Source organism: Salvelinus fontinalis, chromosome 17, assembly GCF_029448725.1.
Source record: "Salvelinus fontinalis isolate EN_2023a chromosome 17, ASM2944872v1, whole genome shotgun sequence".
In the NCBI taxonomy this organism is placed as follows: domain Eukaryota; kingdom Metazoa; phylum Chordata; class Actinopteri; order Salmoniformes; family Salmonidae; genus Salvelinus; species Salvelinus fontinalis.
Window position 1 is genome coordinate 6873206 of NC_074681.1, and position 17481 is coordinate 6890686.

Below are 17481 nucleotides of genomic sequence, written 5' to 3' on the forward strand. Positions count from 1 at the left end.
GTGTATTCACCTCTAGACTCTCCTCAGCTGTAGAGTCTCCAGTGTATTCACCTCTATACTCTCCTCAGCTGTAGAGTCTCCAGCCCCCAGCGTAAAAGAGGAACACTCCGGCTCCTCCTCCCCTGGTCTGCCACTAAAGGTTAAGGCCTGCTCCCACCGCCTCAGAGCCTCCTCAAACAGCTCCATACCTGGAGGACAACACACATTACAAACCAAGAGTCCTGACTGCTTACATATGCCCCACCCCCTAGGACCTGACTGCTTAATAAATATGCCCCACCCCCTAGAACCTGACCGCTTACATATGCCCCACCCCCTAGGACCTGACTGCTTAATAAATATGCCCCACCCCCTAGAACCTGACCGCTTACATATGCCCCACCCCCTAGGACCTGACTGCTTAATAAATATGCCCCACCCCCTAAGACCTGACTGCGTACATTTGCCCCACCCCCTAGGACCTGACTGCTTACATATGCCCCACCCCCTAGGACCTGACTGCTTACATATGCCCCACCCCCTAGGACCTGACTGCTTACATATGCCCCACCCCCTAGGACCTGACTGCTTACATATGCCCCACCCCCTAGGACCTGACTGCTTACATATGCCCCACCCCCTAGGACCTGACTGCTTACATATGCCCCACCCCCTAGGACCTGACTGCTTACATATGCCCCACCCCCTAGGACCTGACTGCTTACATATGCCCCACCCCCTAGGACCTGACTGCTTACATATGCCCCACCCCCTAGGACCTGACTGCTTACATATGCCCCACCCCCTAGGACCTGACTGCTTACATATGTCCCACCCCCTAGGACCTGACTGCTTACATATGCCCCACCCCCTAGGACCTGACTGCTTACATATGCCCCACCCCCCTAGGACCTGACTGCTTACATATGCCCCACCCCCATAGGACCTGACTGCTTACATATGCCCCACCCCCATAGGACCTGACTGCTTACATATGCCCCACCCCCATAGGACCTGACTGCTTACATATGCCCCACCCCCATAGGACCTGACTGCTTACATATGCCCCAAACCCTAGGACCTGACTGCTTAATAAATATGCCCCAAACCCTAGAACCTGACTGCTTAATAAATATGCCCCACCCCCTAGAACCTGACTGCTTAATAAATATGCCCCACCCCCTAGAACCTGACCGCTTACATATGCCCCACCCCCTAGGACCTGACTGCTTACATATGCCCCACCCCCTAGGACCTGACTGCTTACATATGCCCCACCCCCTAGGATCTGACTGCTTACATATGCCCCACCCCCTAGGATCTGACTGCTTACATATGCCCCACCCCCTAGGATCTGACTGCTTACATATGCCCCACCCCCTAGGATCTGACTGCTTACATATGCCCCACCCCCTAGGACCTGACTGCTTACATATGCCCCACCCCCTAGGACCTGACTGCTTACATATGCCCCACCCCCTAGGACCTGACTGCTTACATATGCCCCACCCCCATAGGACCTGACTGCTTACATATGCCCCACCCCCTAGGACCTGACTGCTTACATATGCCCCACCCCCATAGGACCTGACTGCTTACATATGCCCCACCCCCTAGGACCTGACTGCTTACATATGCCCCACCCCCTAGGACCTGACTGCTTACATATGCCCCACCCCCTAGGACCTGACTGCTTACATATGCCCCACCCCCATAGGACCTGACTGCTTACATATGCCCCACCCCCATAGGACCTGACTGCTTACATATGCCCCAAACCCTAGGACCTGACTGCTTAATAAATATGCCCCAAACCCTAGAACCTGACTGCTTAATAAATATGCCCCACCCCCTAGAACCTGACTGCTTAATAAATATGCCCCACCCCCTAGAACCTGACCGCTTACATATGCCCCACCCCCTAGGACCTGACTGCTTACATATGCCCCACCCCCTAGGACCTGACTGCTTACATATGCCCCACCCCCTAGGATCTGACTGCTTACATATGCCCCACCCCCTAGGATCTGACTGCTTACATATGCCCCACCCCCTAGGACCTGACTGCTTACATATGCCCCACCCCCTAGGACCTGACTGCTTACATATGCCCCACCCCCTAGGACCTGACTGCTTACATATGCCCCACCCCCATAGGACCTGACTGCTTACATATGCCCCACCCCCTAGGACCTGACTGCTTACATATGCCCCACCCCCATAGGACCTGACTGCTTACATATGCCCCACCCCCTAGGACCTGACTGCTTACATATGCCCCACCCCCTAGGACCTGACTGCTTACATATGCCCCACCCCCTAGGACCTGACTGCTTACATATGCCCCACCCCCTAGGACCTGACTGCTTACATATGCCCCACCCCCTAGGACCTGACTGCTTACATCTGCCCCACCCCCTAGGACCTGACTGCTTACATATGCCCCACCCCCTAGGACCTGACTGCTTACATATGCCCCACCCCCTAGGACCTGACTGCTTACATATGCCCCACCCCCTAGGACCTGACTGCTTACATATGCCCCACCCCCTAGGACCTGACTGCTTACATATGCCCCACCCCCTAGGACCTGACCGCTTACATATGCCCCACCCCCTAGGACCTGACCGCTTACATATGCCCCACCCCCTAGAACCTGACCGCTTACATATGCCCCACCCCCTAGGACCTGACTGCTTACATATGCCACACCCCCTAGGACCTGACTGCTTACATATGCCCCACCCCCTAGGACCTGACTGCTTACATATGCCCCACCCCCTAGGACCTGACTGCTTACATATGCCCCACCCCCTAGGACCTGACTGCTTACATAAGCCCCACCCCCTAGGACCTGACTGCTTACATATGCCCCACCCCCTAGGACCTGACTGCTTACATATGCCCCACCCTCTAGGACCTGACTGCTTACATATGCCCCACCCCCTAGGACCTGACTGCTTACATATGCCCCACCCTCTAGGACCTGACTGCTTACATATGCCCCACCCCCTAGGACCTGACTGCTTACATCTGCCCCACCCCCTAGGACCTGACTGCTTACATCTGCCCCACCCCCTAGGACCTGACTGCTTACATATGCCCCACCCTCTAGGACCTGACTGCTTACATCTGCCCCACCCTCTAGGACCTGACTGCTTACATCTGCCCCACCCACTAGGACCTTATTGCCTAATTATAACACAGAGCAACGCCTCAAGACCAGTGTGTCCCCTCACCCCTGAGGTAGAGTATTTGAGGCGTGGTAACAGGGATGTTGACTACATTAGAGATGTCTTCATCTCCAGGTCTGTCCCAGCAGGCTGAGCTGTTAGCGCAGGTACAGGATGAGTTGATACTCTTTACCTGGTGAAATAGAAGAACACAGCAATACAACGTGTAATCTTTCATCAACCATATCAGCTGAGAATTCCTATTGAATTGACTGATGTGGTCAATATTGACCACTTCTGGTAAACAGTAGAAAATTCCTACTATGTGATCACGTGCGTGGTCCTACCGAGGCCAGACTCTGTAGTGACACAGACAGCTTGCTGTAAGGTCCTTCGTTGGGCAGAAGGCCACAGGCGTAGACATTCTTACAGTTGAGAGACAGGCTGAGGTTCTGGCAACTGCTGGCATCTATACACACACACACACACACACACACACACACACACACACACACACACACACACAGAGAGTCAGGTTTCATTAGAATTATTTAATTTTTTAAAAAATTGTCCTGTCAATATTTAAATGACTTTGATCAGAGGAAATGGTCTCTTCACTCCAGTCAACTAGCTGGATCCCAAGGAGAATCAAATCAAACTGTTACTAGCCATCTTCCCACTCTGGGTCAGGTGGAAGGGAGGCCAGCCCTCTTCCCACTCTGGGTCAGGTGGAAGGGAGGCTAGCCCTCTTCCCACTCTGGGTCAGGTGGAAGGGAGGCTAGCCCTCTTCCCACTCTGGGTCAGGTGGAAGGGAGGCTAGCCCTCTTTCCACTCTGGGTCAGGTGGAAGGGAGGCTAGCCCTCTTTCCACTCTGGGTCAGGTGGAAGGGAGGCCAGCCCTCTTCCCACTCTGGGTCTGGTGGAAAGCAGGCTAGCCCTCTTCCCACTCTGGGTCAGGTGGAAGGGAGGCTAGCCCTCTTCCCACTCTGGGTCAGGTGGAAGGGAGGCTAGCCCTCTTCCCACTCTGGGTCAGGTGGAAGGGAGGCTAGCCCTCTTCCCACTCTGGGTCAGGTGGAAGGGAGGCTAGCCCTCTTCCCACTCTGGGTCAGGTGGAAGGGAGGCTAGCCCTCTTCCCACTCTGGGTCAGGTGGAAGGGAGGCTAGCCCTCTTCCCACTCTGGGTCAGGTGGAAGGGAGGCCAGCCCTCTTCCCACTCTGGGTCAGGTGGAAGGGAGGCTAGCCCTCTTCCCACTCTGGGTCAGGTGGAAGGGAGGCTTGCCCTCTTTCCACTCTGGGTCAGGTGGAAGGGAGGCTAGCCCTCTTCCCACTCTGGGTCAGGTGGAAGGGAGGCTAGCCCTCTTCCCACTCTGGGTCAGGTGGAAGGGAGGCTAGCCCTCTTCCCACTCTGGGTCAGGTGGAAGGGAGGCTAGCCCTCTTCCCACTCTGGGTCAGGTGGAAGGGAGGCTAGCCCTCTTCCCACTCTGGGTCAGGTGGAAGGGAGGCTAGCCCTCTTCCCACTCTGGGTCAGGTGGAAGGGAGGCTTGCCCTCTTTCCACTCTGGGTCAGGTGGAAGGGAGGCTAGCCCTCTTCCCACTCTGGGTCAGGTGGAAGGGAGGCTAGCCCTCTTCCCACTCTGGGTCAGGTGGAAGGGAGGCTAGCCCTCTTCCCACTCTGGGTCAGGTGGAAGGGAGGCTAGCCCTCTTTCCACTCTGGGTCAGGTGGAAGGGAGGCCAGCCCTCTTCCCACTCTGGGTCAGGTGGAAGGGAGGCCAGCCCTCTTCCCACTCTGGGTCAGGTGGAAGGGAGGCCAGCCCTCTTCCCACTCTGGGTCAGGTGGAAGGGAGGCTAGCCCTCTTCCCACTCTGGGTCAGGTGGAAGGGAGGCTAGCCCTCTTCCCACTCTGGGTCAGGTGGAAGGGAGGCTAGCCCTCTTCCCACTCTGGGTCAGGTGGAAGGGAGGCTAGCCCTCTTCCCACTCTGGGTCAGGTGGAAGGGAGGCTAGCCCTCTTCCCACTCTGGGTCAGGTGGAAGGGAGGCTAGCCCTCTTCCCACTCTGGGTCAGGTGGAAGGGAGGCTAGCCCTCTTCCCACTCTGGGTCAGGTGGAAGGGAGGCTAGCCCTCTTCCCACTCTGGGTCAGGTGGAAGGGAGGCTAGCCCTCTTCCCACTCTGGGTCAGGTGGAAGGGAGGCTAGCCCTCTTCCCACTCTGGGTCAGGTGGAAGGGAGGCTAGCCCTCTTCCCACTCTGGGTCAGGTGGAAGGGAGGCTAGCCCTCTTCCCACTCTGGGTCAGGTGGAAGGGAGGCTAGCCCTCTTCCCACTCTGGGTCAGGTGGAAGGGAGGCTAGCCCTCTTCCCACTCTGGGTCAGGTGGAAGGGAGGCTAGCCCTCTTCCCACTCTGGGTCAGGTGGAAGGGAGGCTAGCCCTCTTCCCACTCTGGGTCAGGTGGAAGGGAGGCTAGCCCTCTTCCCACTCTGGGTCAGGTGGAAGGGAGGCACCTTTCTCCTGGTGGACTACCAGGCCCGGGAATTGAAAGGTCCCCGTCTGCTCCCACTGGGGTGACTGGGCTCCCTTCTTCCTGCCTTTCCTCCTCTGGAAGTGACGGGCGAGGAAGAGGAGAGACACAGCGCCGAAGGCTGTAGCAGCGACTACTTTCTTAGTGCCTGTACTGACGCTCACCTGCGGGGAGGGAGAGAGAGACGGTTTAAAAATGTGCAAAATGAGTCATTCATTAGGCATAGAACTGAAGAAAACGGACTGAAACAGGGAGGGACTACTGCAAAGCCAAAACCATTTTTGAGGATGTGTATACTGGCTAGGGCATCTCAAAAATGGGCTGAATACCCCCCCCCCCCCCCAAAAAAAATCCTTAATATTGCAATATTACATCTAACTAAGATGTTTAGTGCAGTATTTCTCAATTATTATTATTTTTTTTTTTAAATGACAGATGAAGAATTCCTACTGTTGCCGAAGAGGCAAAGACTTTGGACTTTGGCTGTCCGAACAGTTGAAAAAACCCTCACCAAAGTCCAAAACTAAAAAGTCATAATATATGCGCAAACTCTTTGGGCTGGGAAGCATGCTGGAAGCCTTCATACAACCTCAACTTCCACTTCCCTTTTCATGGACCAGTTCAAAGACAGACAGGGAGAAGCATCAGTCAGTGACAGGTGCTGCAGTCAGCACCTTACTACATTTGTATTCATTCCATGGTCCATAGGACGAGGACAGCACCCAAGCCACATAACACATTGACCAGATTGGCAATAAGTAGCCATGTCCCGAGCCAGAATGGCACATAGGAAACGGACAGAAGCCTGTTTCTGTAGTGTGAGGCAGCTTGAGGTTGAAATGTAGCCCCTGGACAGAACGCTTATATATATCATACGGCCTTCCCCAATCCATCTATATCATACGGCCATCCCCAATCCATCTATATCATACGGCCTTCCCCAATCCATCTATATCATACGGCCTTCCCCAATCCATCTATATCATACGGCCTTCCCCAATCCATCTATATCATACGGCCTTCCCCAATCCATCTATATCATACGGCCTTCCCCAATCCATCTATATCATACGGCCTTCCCCAATCCATCTATATCATACGGCCTTCCCCAATCCATCTATATCATACGGCCTTCCCCAATCCATCTATATCATACGGCCTTCCCCAATCCATCTATATCATACGGCCTTCCCCAATCCATCTATATCATACGGCCTTCCCCAATCCATCTATATCATACGGCCTTCCCCAATCCATCTATATCATACGGCCTTCCCCAATCCATCTATATCATACGGCCTTCCCCAATCCATCTCCTTAATGCAGATTGCCAAGCAGAGAGGCATCCTTCCCCAATCCATCTCCTTAATGCAGATTGCCAAGCAGAGAGGCAACGGTCTCATTTTTAGAGTCCTTGGTAGGACTCGACAGGGGATTGAACCAACAGATTCAGGGCAGACACTAAACACCAGGCCACTGAGTTGGTAGTTCATATCAACGGTAGAGCCTTACCTGTGAGAGGGAGTTATAGAGGGTATGGGGCAGGTTGACCACGCGGATGGCTGCCAGATGGAAGGACAGCTTGGTGGAGGGGCCAGTGAAGGCGTCGTCTGTCATCGTAGCGGTCTTAACTGTCCATCACCCTGCTGCAGGGAACACCGTCCTATCCTCTTCCTTCTTCTTAAGGCGTGGAGGAGAGGACATAAGACTTAAGGTTGTCACACACACACTGACAGTCAGGCTACAATGGGTTGTCATACACACTGAGTCAGGCTACAATGGATTGTCATACACACTGACAGTCAGGCTACAATGGGTTGTCACACACTGAGTCAGGCTACAATGGGTTGTCACACACACTGACAGTCAGGTTACAATGGGTTGTCACACACTGAGTCAGGCTACAATGGGTTGTCACACACTGAGTCAGGCTACAATGGGTTGTCACACACACTGACAGTCAGGCTACAATGGGTTGTCACACACACTGACAGTCAGGCTACAATGGGTTGTCACACACACTGAGTCAGGCTACAATGGGTTGTCACACACACTGACAGTCAGGCTACAATGGGTTGTCACACACACTGACAGTCAGGCTACAATGGGTTGTCACACACACTGACAGTCAGGCTACAATGGGTTGTCACACACACTGACAGTCAGGCTACAATGGGTTGTCACACACACACTGAGTCAGGCTACAATGGGTTGTCACACACACTGAGTCAGGCTACAATGGGTTGTCACACACACTGAGTCAGGCTACAATGGGTTGTCACACACACTGAGTCAGGCTACAATGGGTTGTCACACACACTGACAGTCAGGCTAGAATGGGTTGTGGGTTACACTGACGTAATAAATCTTCGGAGATTTCCGGGCAGGAACAACTCTTTCTGAATACAGGAATTCATTAACAAAATGGCCTCCCGAGTGGCGCAGCAGTCTAAGGCACCGGGTGTTACTACAGACCTGGGTTCGCTCCCGGGCTGTATCACAACCGGCCCGTGATCAAGAGTCGCCTAGGGCAGCGCACAATTGGCCCGGCATCGTCCGGGTTAGGGGAGGGTTTGGCAGTCATTGTAAAATAAGAATTTGTTCTTAACGGATTTGCCTAGTTAAAGTAGTTATATTTACTTGACTTTTAGGTCGCCTAGCCATTATGGTTCAACTCTCCTCTTTGGTAATGTTGACAATGAACATAACCACTAGAAAAAAAGACTAGAGTGGAAACAATTTAGTGTCAACATGTTAAGTATCCAGGGATAACATGCTGCATTATTATCCTGCCCCTCCTGTGAATCAAAACACCCGCCCCTCCTGTGAATCAACACACCCGCCCCTCCTGTGAACCAACACACCCGCCCCTCCTGTGAATCAAAACACCCGCCCCTCCTGTGAATCAAAACACCCGCCCCTCCTGTGAATCAAAACACCCGCCCCTCCTGTGAATCAACACACCCGCCCCTCCTGTGAATCAACACACCCGCCCCTCCTGTGAATCAACACACCCGCCCCTCCTGTGAATCAACACACCCGCCCCTCCTGTGAACCAACACACCCGCCCCTCCTGTGAACCAACACACCCGCCCCTCCTGTGAACCAACACACCCGCCCCTCCTGTGAACCAACACACCCGCCCCTCCTGTGAACCAACACACCCGCCCCTCCTGTGAATCAACACACCCGCCCCTCCTGTGAATCAACACACCCGCCCCTCCTGTGAACCAACACACCCGCCCCTCCTGTGAACCAACACACCCGCCCCTCCTGTGAACCAACACACCCGCCCCTCCTGTGAACCAACACACCCGCCCCTCCTGTGAACCAACACACCCGCCCCTCCTGTGAACCAACACACCCGCCCCTCCTGTGAACCAACACACCCGCCCCTCCTGTGAACCAACACACCCGCCCCTCCTGTGAACCAACACACCCGCCCCTCCTGTGAACCAACACACCCGCCCCTCCTGTGAACCAACACACCCGCCCCTCCTGTGAACCAACACACCCGCCCCTCCTGTGAACCAACACACCCGCCCCTCCTGTGAACCAACACACCCGCCCCTCCTGTGAATCAACACACCCGCCCCTCCTGTGAATCAACACACCCGCCCCTCCTGTGAATCAACACACCCGCCCCTCAACACACCTGCCCCTCCTATGAATCAACACACCTGCCCCTCCTATGAATCAACACACCTGCCCCTCCTATGAATCAACACACCTGCCCCTCCTATGAATCAACACACCTGCCCCTCCTATGAATCAACACACCTGCCCCTCCTATGAATCAACACACCTGCCCCTCCTATGAATCAACACACCTGCCCCTCCTATGAATCAAAACACCTGCCCCTCCTATGAATCAAAACACCTGCCCCTCCTATGAATCAACACACCTGCCCCTCCTATGAATCAACACACCTGCCCCTCCTATGAATCAACACACCTCCCCCTACATTCTCCTGTCTGAAAGGGAAAGGGGGATACCTAGTCAGTTGTACAACTGAATGCATTCAACTGAAATGTGTCTCCTGCATTTAACCCAACCCCTCTGAAATCAGAAATGGCACCCTATTCCCTACATAGTGGACTACTTTAGACCAGGACCCATGGCACCCTATTCCCTATATAGTGCACTACTTTAGACCAGGACCCATGGCACCCTCTTCTAAATAAGGTTTGTTTATTTAATTAGCATACATTTCTAAAAACCTGTGTACGTTTCATCATTCTGTGTTACTGTTTGTAGATTAAGGGGAAACAGTATTTAGTCAATTTAAAAATAAATCTGTAACATAAAATGTGGAAAAAGTCAAGGAGTCTGAATATTGTGAGAATGCTGTTCATTGACTACAGCTCAGCGTTCAACACCATAGTACCCATGAAGCTCATCAATAAGCTAAGGACCCTGGGACTAAACACCTCCCTCTGCAACTGGATCCTGGACTTCCTGACGGGCCGCCCCCAGATGGTAAGGGTAGGTAACAACACATCCGCCACGCTGATCCTCAACACTGGAGCCCCTCAGGGGTGTGTGCTTAGTCCCCTCCTGTACTCCCTGTTCACTCCTGACTGCACGGCCAGGCACGACTCCAACACCATCTTTAAGTTTGCTGACGACACAACAGTGGTAGGCCTGATCACCGACAACAACGAGACAGCCTCTAGGGAGGAGGTCAGAGAACTGGCAGTGTGGTGCCAGGACAACAACCTCTCCCTCAAAGTGATCAAGACAAAGGAGATGATTGTGGACTACAGGTAAAGGAGGACCGAGCACGCCCCCATTCTTATTGACGGGGCTGCAGTGGAACAGGTTGAGAGTTTTAAGTTCCTTGGTGTCCACATCACCAGCAAACTATCATGGTCCAAACACACCAATAAAGTCATTTAGACAGCACGACAACGCTTTTCCCCCCTCAGGAGGCTGAAAAGATATTGCACGAGTCCCCAGATCCTCAAAGTTCTACAGCTGCACCATCGAGAGCATCCTGACCGGTTGCATCACCGCCTGGTATGGCGACTGCTCGGCAGCAGACTAAGGCGCTACAGAAGGTAGAGAGTACAGCCCAGTACATCACTGGGGCCAAGCTACCTGACAAAACTGTCAAAGACTCCATTCCCCCAAGTCAGACTGTTCTCTCTGCTACTGCACGGCAAACGGTACCGGAGCACCAAGTCTAGGACCAAAAATGCTCCTTAACATCTTCTACCCTCAAGCCATAACACTGCTAAACAATTCATCAAAATGGCCCCCAGGACTATTTACATTGAGAATCACCCCTCCAACCATTGTTTTTATACTTCTGCTATTTGCTGTTTATCTATGCATAGTCACTTTACCCCTACCTACATGTACAAATTACCTCGACTAACCTGTATCCTCGCACATTGACTCGGCACCTCCTGTATAAATACTCATTGTTATTTTATTGTGTTTATTTTTTACATTTAGTAAATATTTTCTAAATTCTAATTAAAACTGCATTGTTGGTTAAGGGCTTGTAAGTAAGCATTTCACGGTAAGGTCTACACCGGTTGTATCAACGCATGTGACAAATACAAGTTGATGAGTTGCCAAGTGAAATCAGATGTGCTAGCTCTGGAATAGCCGAGACCAAATACACGGAACGGCTCTCCCTGAGGTCTGAGAACAGCATCCAGACAGAGACGCAGTCGCACATACAATGCATTGCTACTAGCTGAGCTAACTAAATAACTAGCTAGCTGACTTTAGCTAATGCAAATATGCAGACACTGAAGACTAACGTACAACAAACACATTGTCAGTTAAAGCCTACATGTATAGAGTGAAGTGTACCTTCAAGGCTTCAGTGTGATTTTCCCAACACCGGCCTCCTACCGCTGCCAAAGCTGCCTCTTGCACGTGCGAGCAGTCTGTACCGTGAGGAAAACATCAGCACATCTCCAATGAGCAATGTCACGATTCAGAAGGTCGGTCTTCCGGTGTATGTGTGTGTGTGTGTGGGGGGGGGGGGGGGGGGGGGGGGGGGGGGTTGCTTTCAAAATAAAAGCCCAGCGCAAAACTTGGACATGTTCCTACACAGTCAAACTATTTCGAGGTCTTAAATCTATTTATAGTAGGATTGTCAAACGAATTCTATGGAGTGCCTAGTGTCTGCTGGTTTCTTACCTTTCAATTAAGACCTAGACAACCAGGTGAGAGGACCTAGACAACCAGGTGAGAGGACCTAGACAACCAGGTGAGAGGACCTAGACAACCAGGTGAGAGGACCTAGACAACCAGGTGAGAGGACCTAGACAACCAGGTGAGAGGACCTAGACAACCAGGTGAGAGGACCTAGACAACCAGGGTGAGGGGAGTTCCTTACTAGTCAGTGACCTTAATTCATCAGTCAAGTACAAAGGAAGAGTGAAAACCTGCAGACACTCGGCCTTCCATGGAATGAGTTTGACACGTAATATATAGGGCCACTTATGTAGGCCTATGTAAAGGGAGGTTAATAACGACACAATTTCAAAGTTTAAGAAAGAAAATATGCTAATTTTCGTTTCCACCAAACTGACTTGTTGCAGATAAAAAGCAGTGTGTGATGTTGTAGTGCACACAAAATCTACTTTTTCGGTGCCCCCCCCCCCCCCCAAACATGGTCCCGGGGCCCCGATCGGAAGTGTCTGGTGCAAGAGGCAGGTTGAGGTGGCTAGAGTCAGAGTAGTGCAGAAGGTGTCATATGCTGAGGCAGTGAAGAAAGTAGTGAATGATGGGTCAAGGGTGAGAGTTCCTGAGAGGATCACTGTGAGTAGTAGATCTGTGCAGCACAGAGGGATAGGCCAACGAGTGATATATGCTTCAGTAAGGTTGTCTTCTTAGCAATGGTTATCAACTGTAACGCAGAAATGGAACGTAAATCAGAGAAAATAGATGTTGTGGTGGCATCTGTATTCGGGCATCCGAGATTTGACTTCAGTGACCCGTCCTCCCAGGCCGTTGGCATAGTGCAGGAGCAGATGGGGTCAAATTATTGTTATTATTTATTTATTTAATATTTTATTTTGTATCACAAAGTATAATGGATTTATATTATAGTCCAGTTGGTGGCGGTAATGCAACATATTGGGTGCCAACCGCCGTTAAACTCCAAAGAAGAAGAAGGCGGATCCACAACCTGGAAGTTGTGCGTTACGAATGAACGGTTTCTCTATAAACTGTTACATTTCGCAGGCTTACAGTTTGAAGTAATGTCAAGGATAGATCTTGAGTCGGTGTGTTAGCGTTCAAAGATAACCGGAGCATTTCTTCCTAACTGTAATTTCCAAACGTGCAGGTAAGAGCCAAGAGGTTATTTTCGGTGGTTGCTGCAGAGACTAGAAGCCGGCAGCAGTTGACGTTTTCTATCTTAACTAGCTAACGTTAGCTTCATCCAGTTGTCAATCTATTTTGTTCCCATCAAGACAGGTATTGTTAGCTAGCATGAATCGTGTTAATGTTGAGATAACTCTGCTTGATTCACATCGGGATTGAATTGGACATATTTCACATCGACTGGTTAGCATGTTGGCTAGTTAGCGCTTCGGGCCAACTGCCTTTGGCCGTTAGCTTAGCTAGCCTCTGTCAGTAATCTGGCGTACCGACTGAACTGCAGGTAATGTCCGCCCCGTGTGCCAGTAGCTAACTAAATACATTACATCCAGTTACTAGTAACAGTTTTGACATGCTGGTTGATAATTAACTGGTCAGAGAAATGCTAGGGGCTAGCAACGAACGGGATATACATGTTCCTAGTATGAATCAGCTTGATGTCCAGTGCTCGGATCAGAACAAGTGCCCCGCCCAACATTTGGCTATACTTGATCATTCGGATGGATTTATACATTTATGTATTTCAAAGTTCTTGGTGAAAATCGAGTAATATTGGAGATTATTTCATGAATTGATGAGTCTTTGGGTGAAATACCCTCTTCTCTGAGGATCGGATTGGTGGTGGTTTCAAGGAGATATATATATATCTACACACGCTGCATTCGTGAAGTATTCAGACCCCTTGACTTTTTCCACATTGTTACATTAGCCGTATGAGAAAAAAAACTCTAATCAATTTTATAAATCTACACACAATAACCCATAATGACAAAACAAAAGATGGGTTTTTAGAAATTGTTGCAAATGTATAACACATTTTTTAAAATACGGAAATATCACATTTCCATAACTATTCAGACCCTTTACTCAGTACTTTGTTGAAACACCTTTAGCAGCAATTACATCCTCCAGTCTTCTTGGGTATGACGCTACAAGCTTGGCACACCTGTATTTGGGGAGTTTCTCCCATTCTTCTCTGCAGATCAAATCAAACTTTATTTGCCACATGCGCCGAGTACAACAAGTGTAGACTGTACCGTGAAATGCTTTCTTACAAGCCTTTAAACGAGTGCAGTTCAAGAATGAGAAAATATTTACCAAGTAGACTAAATAAAAAGCAACACCAAAAAAATAACAATAACGAGGCTGTGTAAAGTGTCCGGTGGCGATTTTTATGAGTTGTTCAGCAGTCTAATGGCTTGGGGGTAGAAGCTGTTAAGGAGCCTTTTGGTCCTAGACTTGGCGCTCTGGTACCGCTTGCCATGCAGTAGCAGGGAAAACAGTCTATAAATTGGGTAACTGGAGTCTCTGACAATTTTATGGTCCTTCCTCTGACACTGCCTATTATATAGGTTCTGGATGGCAGGAAGCTCGGCCCTAGTGATTTACTGGGCCATACGCACTACCCGCTGTAGCGCCTTACTGTCAGATGCTGAGCAGTTGCCATACCAGGCGGTGATGCAACCGGGTCAGGATGCTCTCGATGGTGCAGCTGTAGAACCTTTTGAGGACCTGAGGACCCATGCCAAATCTTTTCAGTCTCCTGAGGGTGAATAGGCGTTGTTGTGCCCTCTTCACACCTGTCTTGGTGTGTTTGGACCATGATAGTTTGTTGGTGATGTGGACACCAAGGAACTTGAAACTCTCGACCCGCTCCACTACAGCCTGTCGATGTTAATGGGGGCCTGTTCAGCCCTCCTTTTCCTGTAGTCTACGATCAGCTCCGTTATCTTGCTCACGTTGAGGGAGAGGTTGTTGTCCTGGCACCACACTGCCAGTTCTCTGACCTCCTCCCTATAGGCTGTCTCATCGATGTCGGTGATCAGGCCTACCACTGTTGTGTCATCGGCCAACTTAATGATGGTGTTGGAGTCGTGTTTGGCCATGCAGTCATGGGTGAACAGGGAGTACAGGAGGGGATTAAGTACACACCCCTGAGGGCCCCCCGTGTTGAGGATCAGCGTGGCGGATGTGTTGTTACCTACCCTTACCACCTGGGGGCGGACCGTCAAGAAGTCCAGGATCCAGGTGCAGAGGGAGGTGTTTTAGTCCATAGCTTAGTGATGAGCTTTGAGGGCACTATGGTGTTGAACGCTGAGCTGTAGTCAATGAACAGCATTCTCACATAGGTGATTCTTTTTGTCCAGGTGGGAAAGGCCAGTGTGGAGTGTGATTGAGATTATGTCATCTGTGGATCTGTTGGGGCGGTATGCAAATTGGAGTGGGTCTAGGGTATCCGGGAGGATGCTGTTGATGTGAGCGACGACCAGACGTTGGTGCTACGGGGCTTTTATCATTTAGGCAGGTTATCTTCGCTTTCTTGGGCACAGGGACAATGGTGGTCTGTTTGAAACATGTAGGTATTACAGACTCGGTCAGGGAGAGGTTGAAAATGTCAGTGAAGACACTTGACAGTTGGTCCGGACATGCTTTAAGTACATGTCCAGGTAATCTGTTTGGCCCAGAGGCTTTGTGAATGTTGACCTGTTTAAAGGTTTTGTTCACATCGGCTACCGAGAGCGTTATCACGCAGTCATCCAGAACAGCTGGTGCTCTCGTGCATGCTTCAGTGTTGCTTGCCTCGAAGCGAGCATAAAAGGCATTTTGCTCGTCTGGTAGTACGCAGTGTTGTATGAGATCTTCAGTTGCTTGGCAATTTCTCTCATGGAGTAGCCTTCATTTCTCAGAACAAGAATAGACAGACGAGTTTCAGGAGTACTTTGTTTCTGGCCATTTTGAGCATGTAATCGAACCCACAAATGCTGATGCTCCAGATACTCAACTAGTCTAAAGAAGGACAGTTTTATTGCTTCTTTAATCAGGACAACAGTTTTCAGCTGTGCTAACATAATTGCAAAAGGGTTTTCTAATGATCAATCAGCCTTTTAAAATTATAAACTTGGATTAGCTAACACAACGTGCCATTGGAACACAGGAGTGATGGTTGCTGATAATGGGCCTCTGTACACATATGTAGACATTCCATAAAAAAAATCAGCATTTTCAGCTACAATAGTTATTTACAGCATTAACCATGTCTACACTGTATTTCTGATCAACTTGATGTTATTTTAATGGACAAAAAAAATAGCTTTTCTTTCAAAAACAAGGACATTTTATTTTTTGTAAATTTGTATCCCATTTTCTCCCCAATTTTCGTGGTATCCAATCGCTAGTAATTACTATCTTGTCTCATCGCTACAACTCCCGTACGGTCTCGGGAGAGACGAAGGTCGAAAGCCATGCGTCCTCCGAAGCACAACCCAACCAGCCACACTGCTTCTTAACACAGCGTGCCTCCAACCCGGAAGCCAGCCGCACTAATGTGTTGGAGGAAACACCGTGTACCTGGCCCCCTTGGTTGGCGCGCACTGCGCCCGGCCCTCCACAGGAGTCGCTGGAGCGCGATGAGACAAGGATATCCCTCCCGGCCAAACCCTCCCTAACCCGGACGACGCTATGCCAATTGTGCGTCGCCCCACGGACCTCCCGGGCGCGGCCGGCTGCGACAGAGCCTGGGCGCGAACCCAGAGACTCTGGTGGCGCAGTTAGCACTGCGATGCAGTGCCCTAGACCACTGCGCCACCCGGGAGGCCCTACAAGGACATTTTTAAGTGATCCCAAACTTGTGTGTGTGTCAAATCAAGTTTTATTAGTCACATGCGGCAAATACAACAGGTAGACCTGAAATGCTTATTTATGAGCCCTTAACCAACAATGTGGTTTAAAAAATAATACAGATAAGAATAAGAGATAAAAGTAGCAAGTAATTAAAGAGCAGCAGTGAAATAACAATATATATAGGGGTGTGCCGGTACAGAGTGTCAATGTGCGGGGGCAGTATGTACATGTAGGTAGAGTTATTAAAGTGACTATGCATAGATGACAAAAGTGGCAGTGGTGTGAGGGGGGGGGGGGGGGGTCAATGAAAATAGTCTGGGTAGCCAGACTAGATGTTCAGGAGTCTTATGGCTTGGGGGGTAGAAGCTGTTTAGAAGCCTTTTTGACCTAGACATGGCGCTCCGGTACCACTTGCCGTGCGGTAGCAGAGAGAACAGTCTATGACTAGGGTGGCTCGAGTCTTTGACAATTTTTAGGGTCTTCCTCTGACACCGCCTGGTATAGAGGTCCTGGATGGTAGGAAGCTTGGCCCCAGTGATGTACTGGGCCATTCGCACTACCCTCTGTAGTGCCTTGCGGTCGGAGGCCAAGCAGTTGCCATACCAGTCGGTGAAGCAGCCAGTCGAGATACTCTCGATGGTGCAGCTGTAGACCTTTTAAGGATCTGGGGACCCATGCCAAATCTTTTTATCCTCCTGAAGGGGAAGAAGAGTTGTCATCTTTACGACTGTGTTGGTGTGTTAGGAGGACCATGATAGATCTTTCGTGATTTGGACACCGAGGAACTTGAAGCTCTCGACCTGCTTCACTGCAGCCCCGTCGATGTGAATTGGGGGCGTGTCGGCCCTCCGT

At 50.7% G+C, this 17481-nt stretch overlaps 2 protein-coding genes across 5 annotated transcripts in view; one reads left to right on the top strand and one right to left on the bottom strand.

Annotated features, from left to right (window-relative positions):
- Positions 1-11646, bottom strand: part of miga1 (mitoguardin 1) — a 51120-nt gene extending 39474 nt beyond the window's left edge. For 2 of the 3 annotated variants that reach the window (XM_055866019.1, XM_055866017.1), the window contains exons 1-6: positions 11488-11646; positions 7173-7340; positions 5644-5824; positions 3500-3621; positions 3219-3345; positions 52-188 (exon numbers count right to left, since the gene is read on the bottom strand). In XM_055866019.1, coding sequence (XP_055721994.1) covers positions 52-188; positions 3219-3345; positions 3500-3621; positions 5644-5824; positions 7173-7277 — 672 coding nt within the window. In that variant the 5' untranslated portion in view covers positions 7278-7340; positions 11488-11646. The remainder of the gene's footprint in view (positions 1-51; positions 189-3218; positions 3346-3499; positions 3622-5643; positions 5825-7172; positions 7341-11487) is intronic. The other variant, XM_055866018.1, reaches the window with a different exon arrangement.
- Positions 11647-12790: 1144 nt separating this feature from the next.
- Positions 12791-17481, top strand: part of usp33 (ubiquitin specific peptidase 33) — a 122440-nt gene continuing 117749 nt past the window's right edge. For both annotated transcript variants that reach the window (XM_055866020.1, XM_055866022.1), the window contains exon 1: positions 12791-12973. The gene's annotated coding sequence lies outside the window, so the exon portion shown is untranslated. The remainder of the gene's footprint in view (positions 12974-17481) is intronic.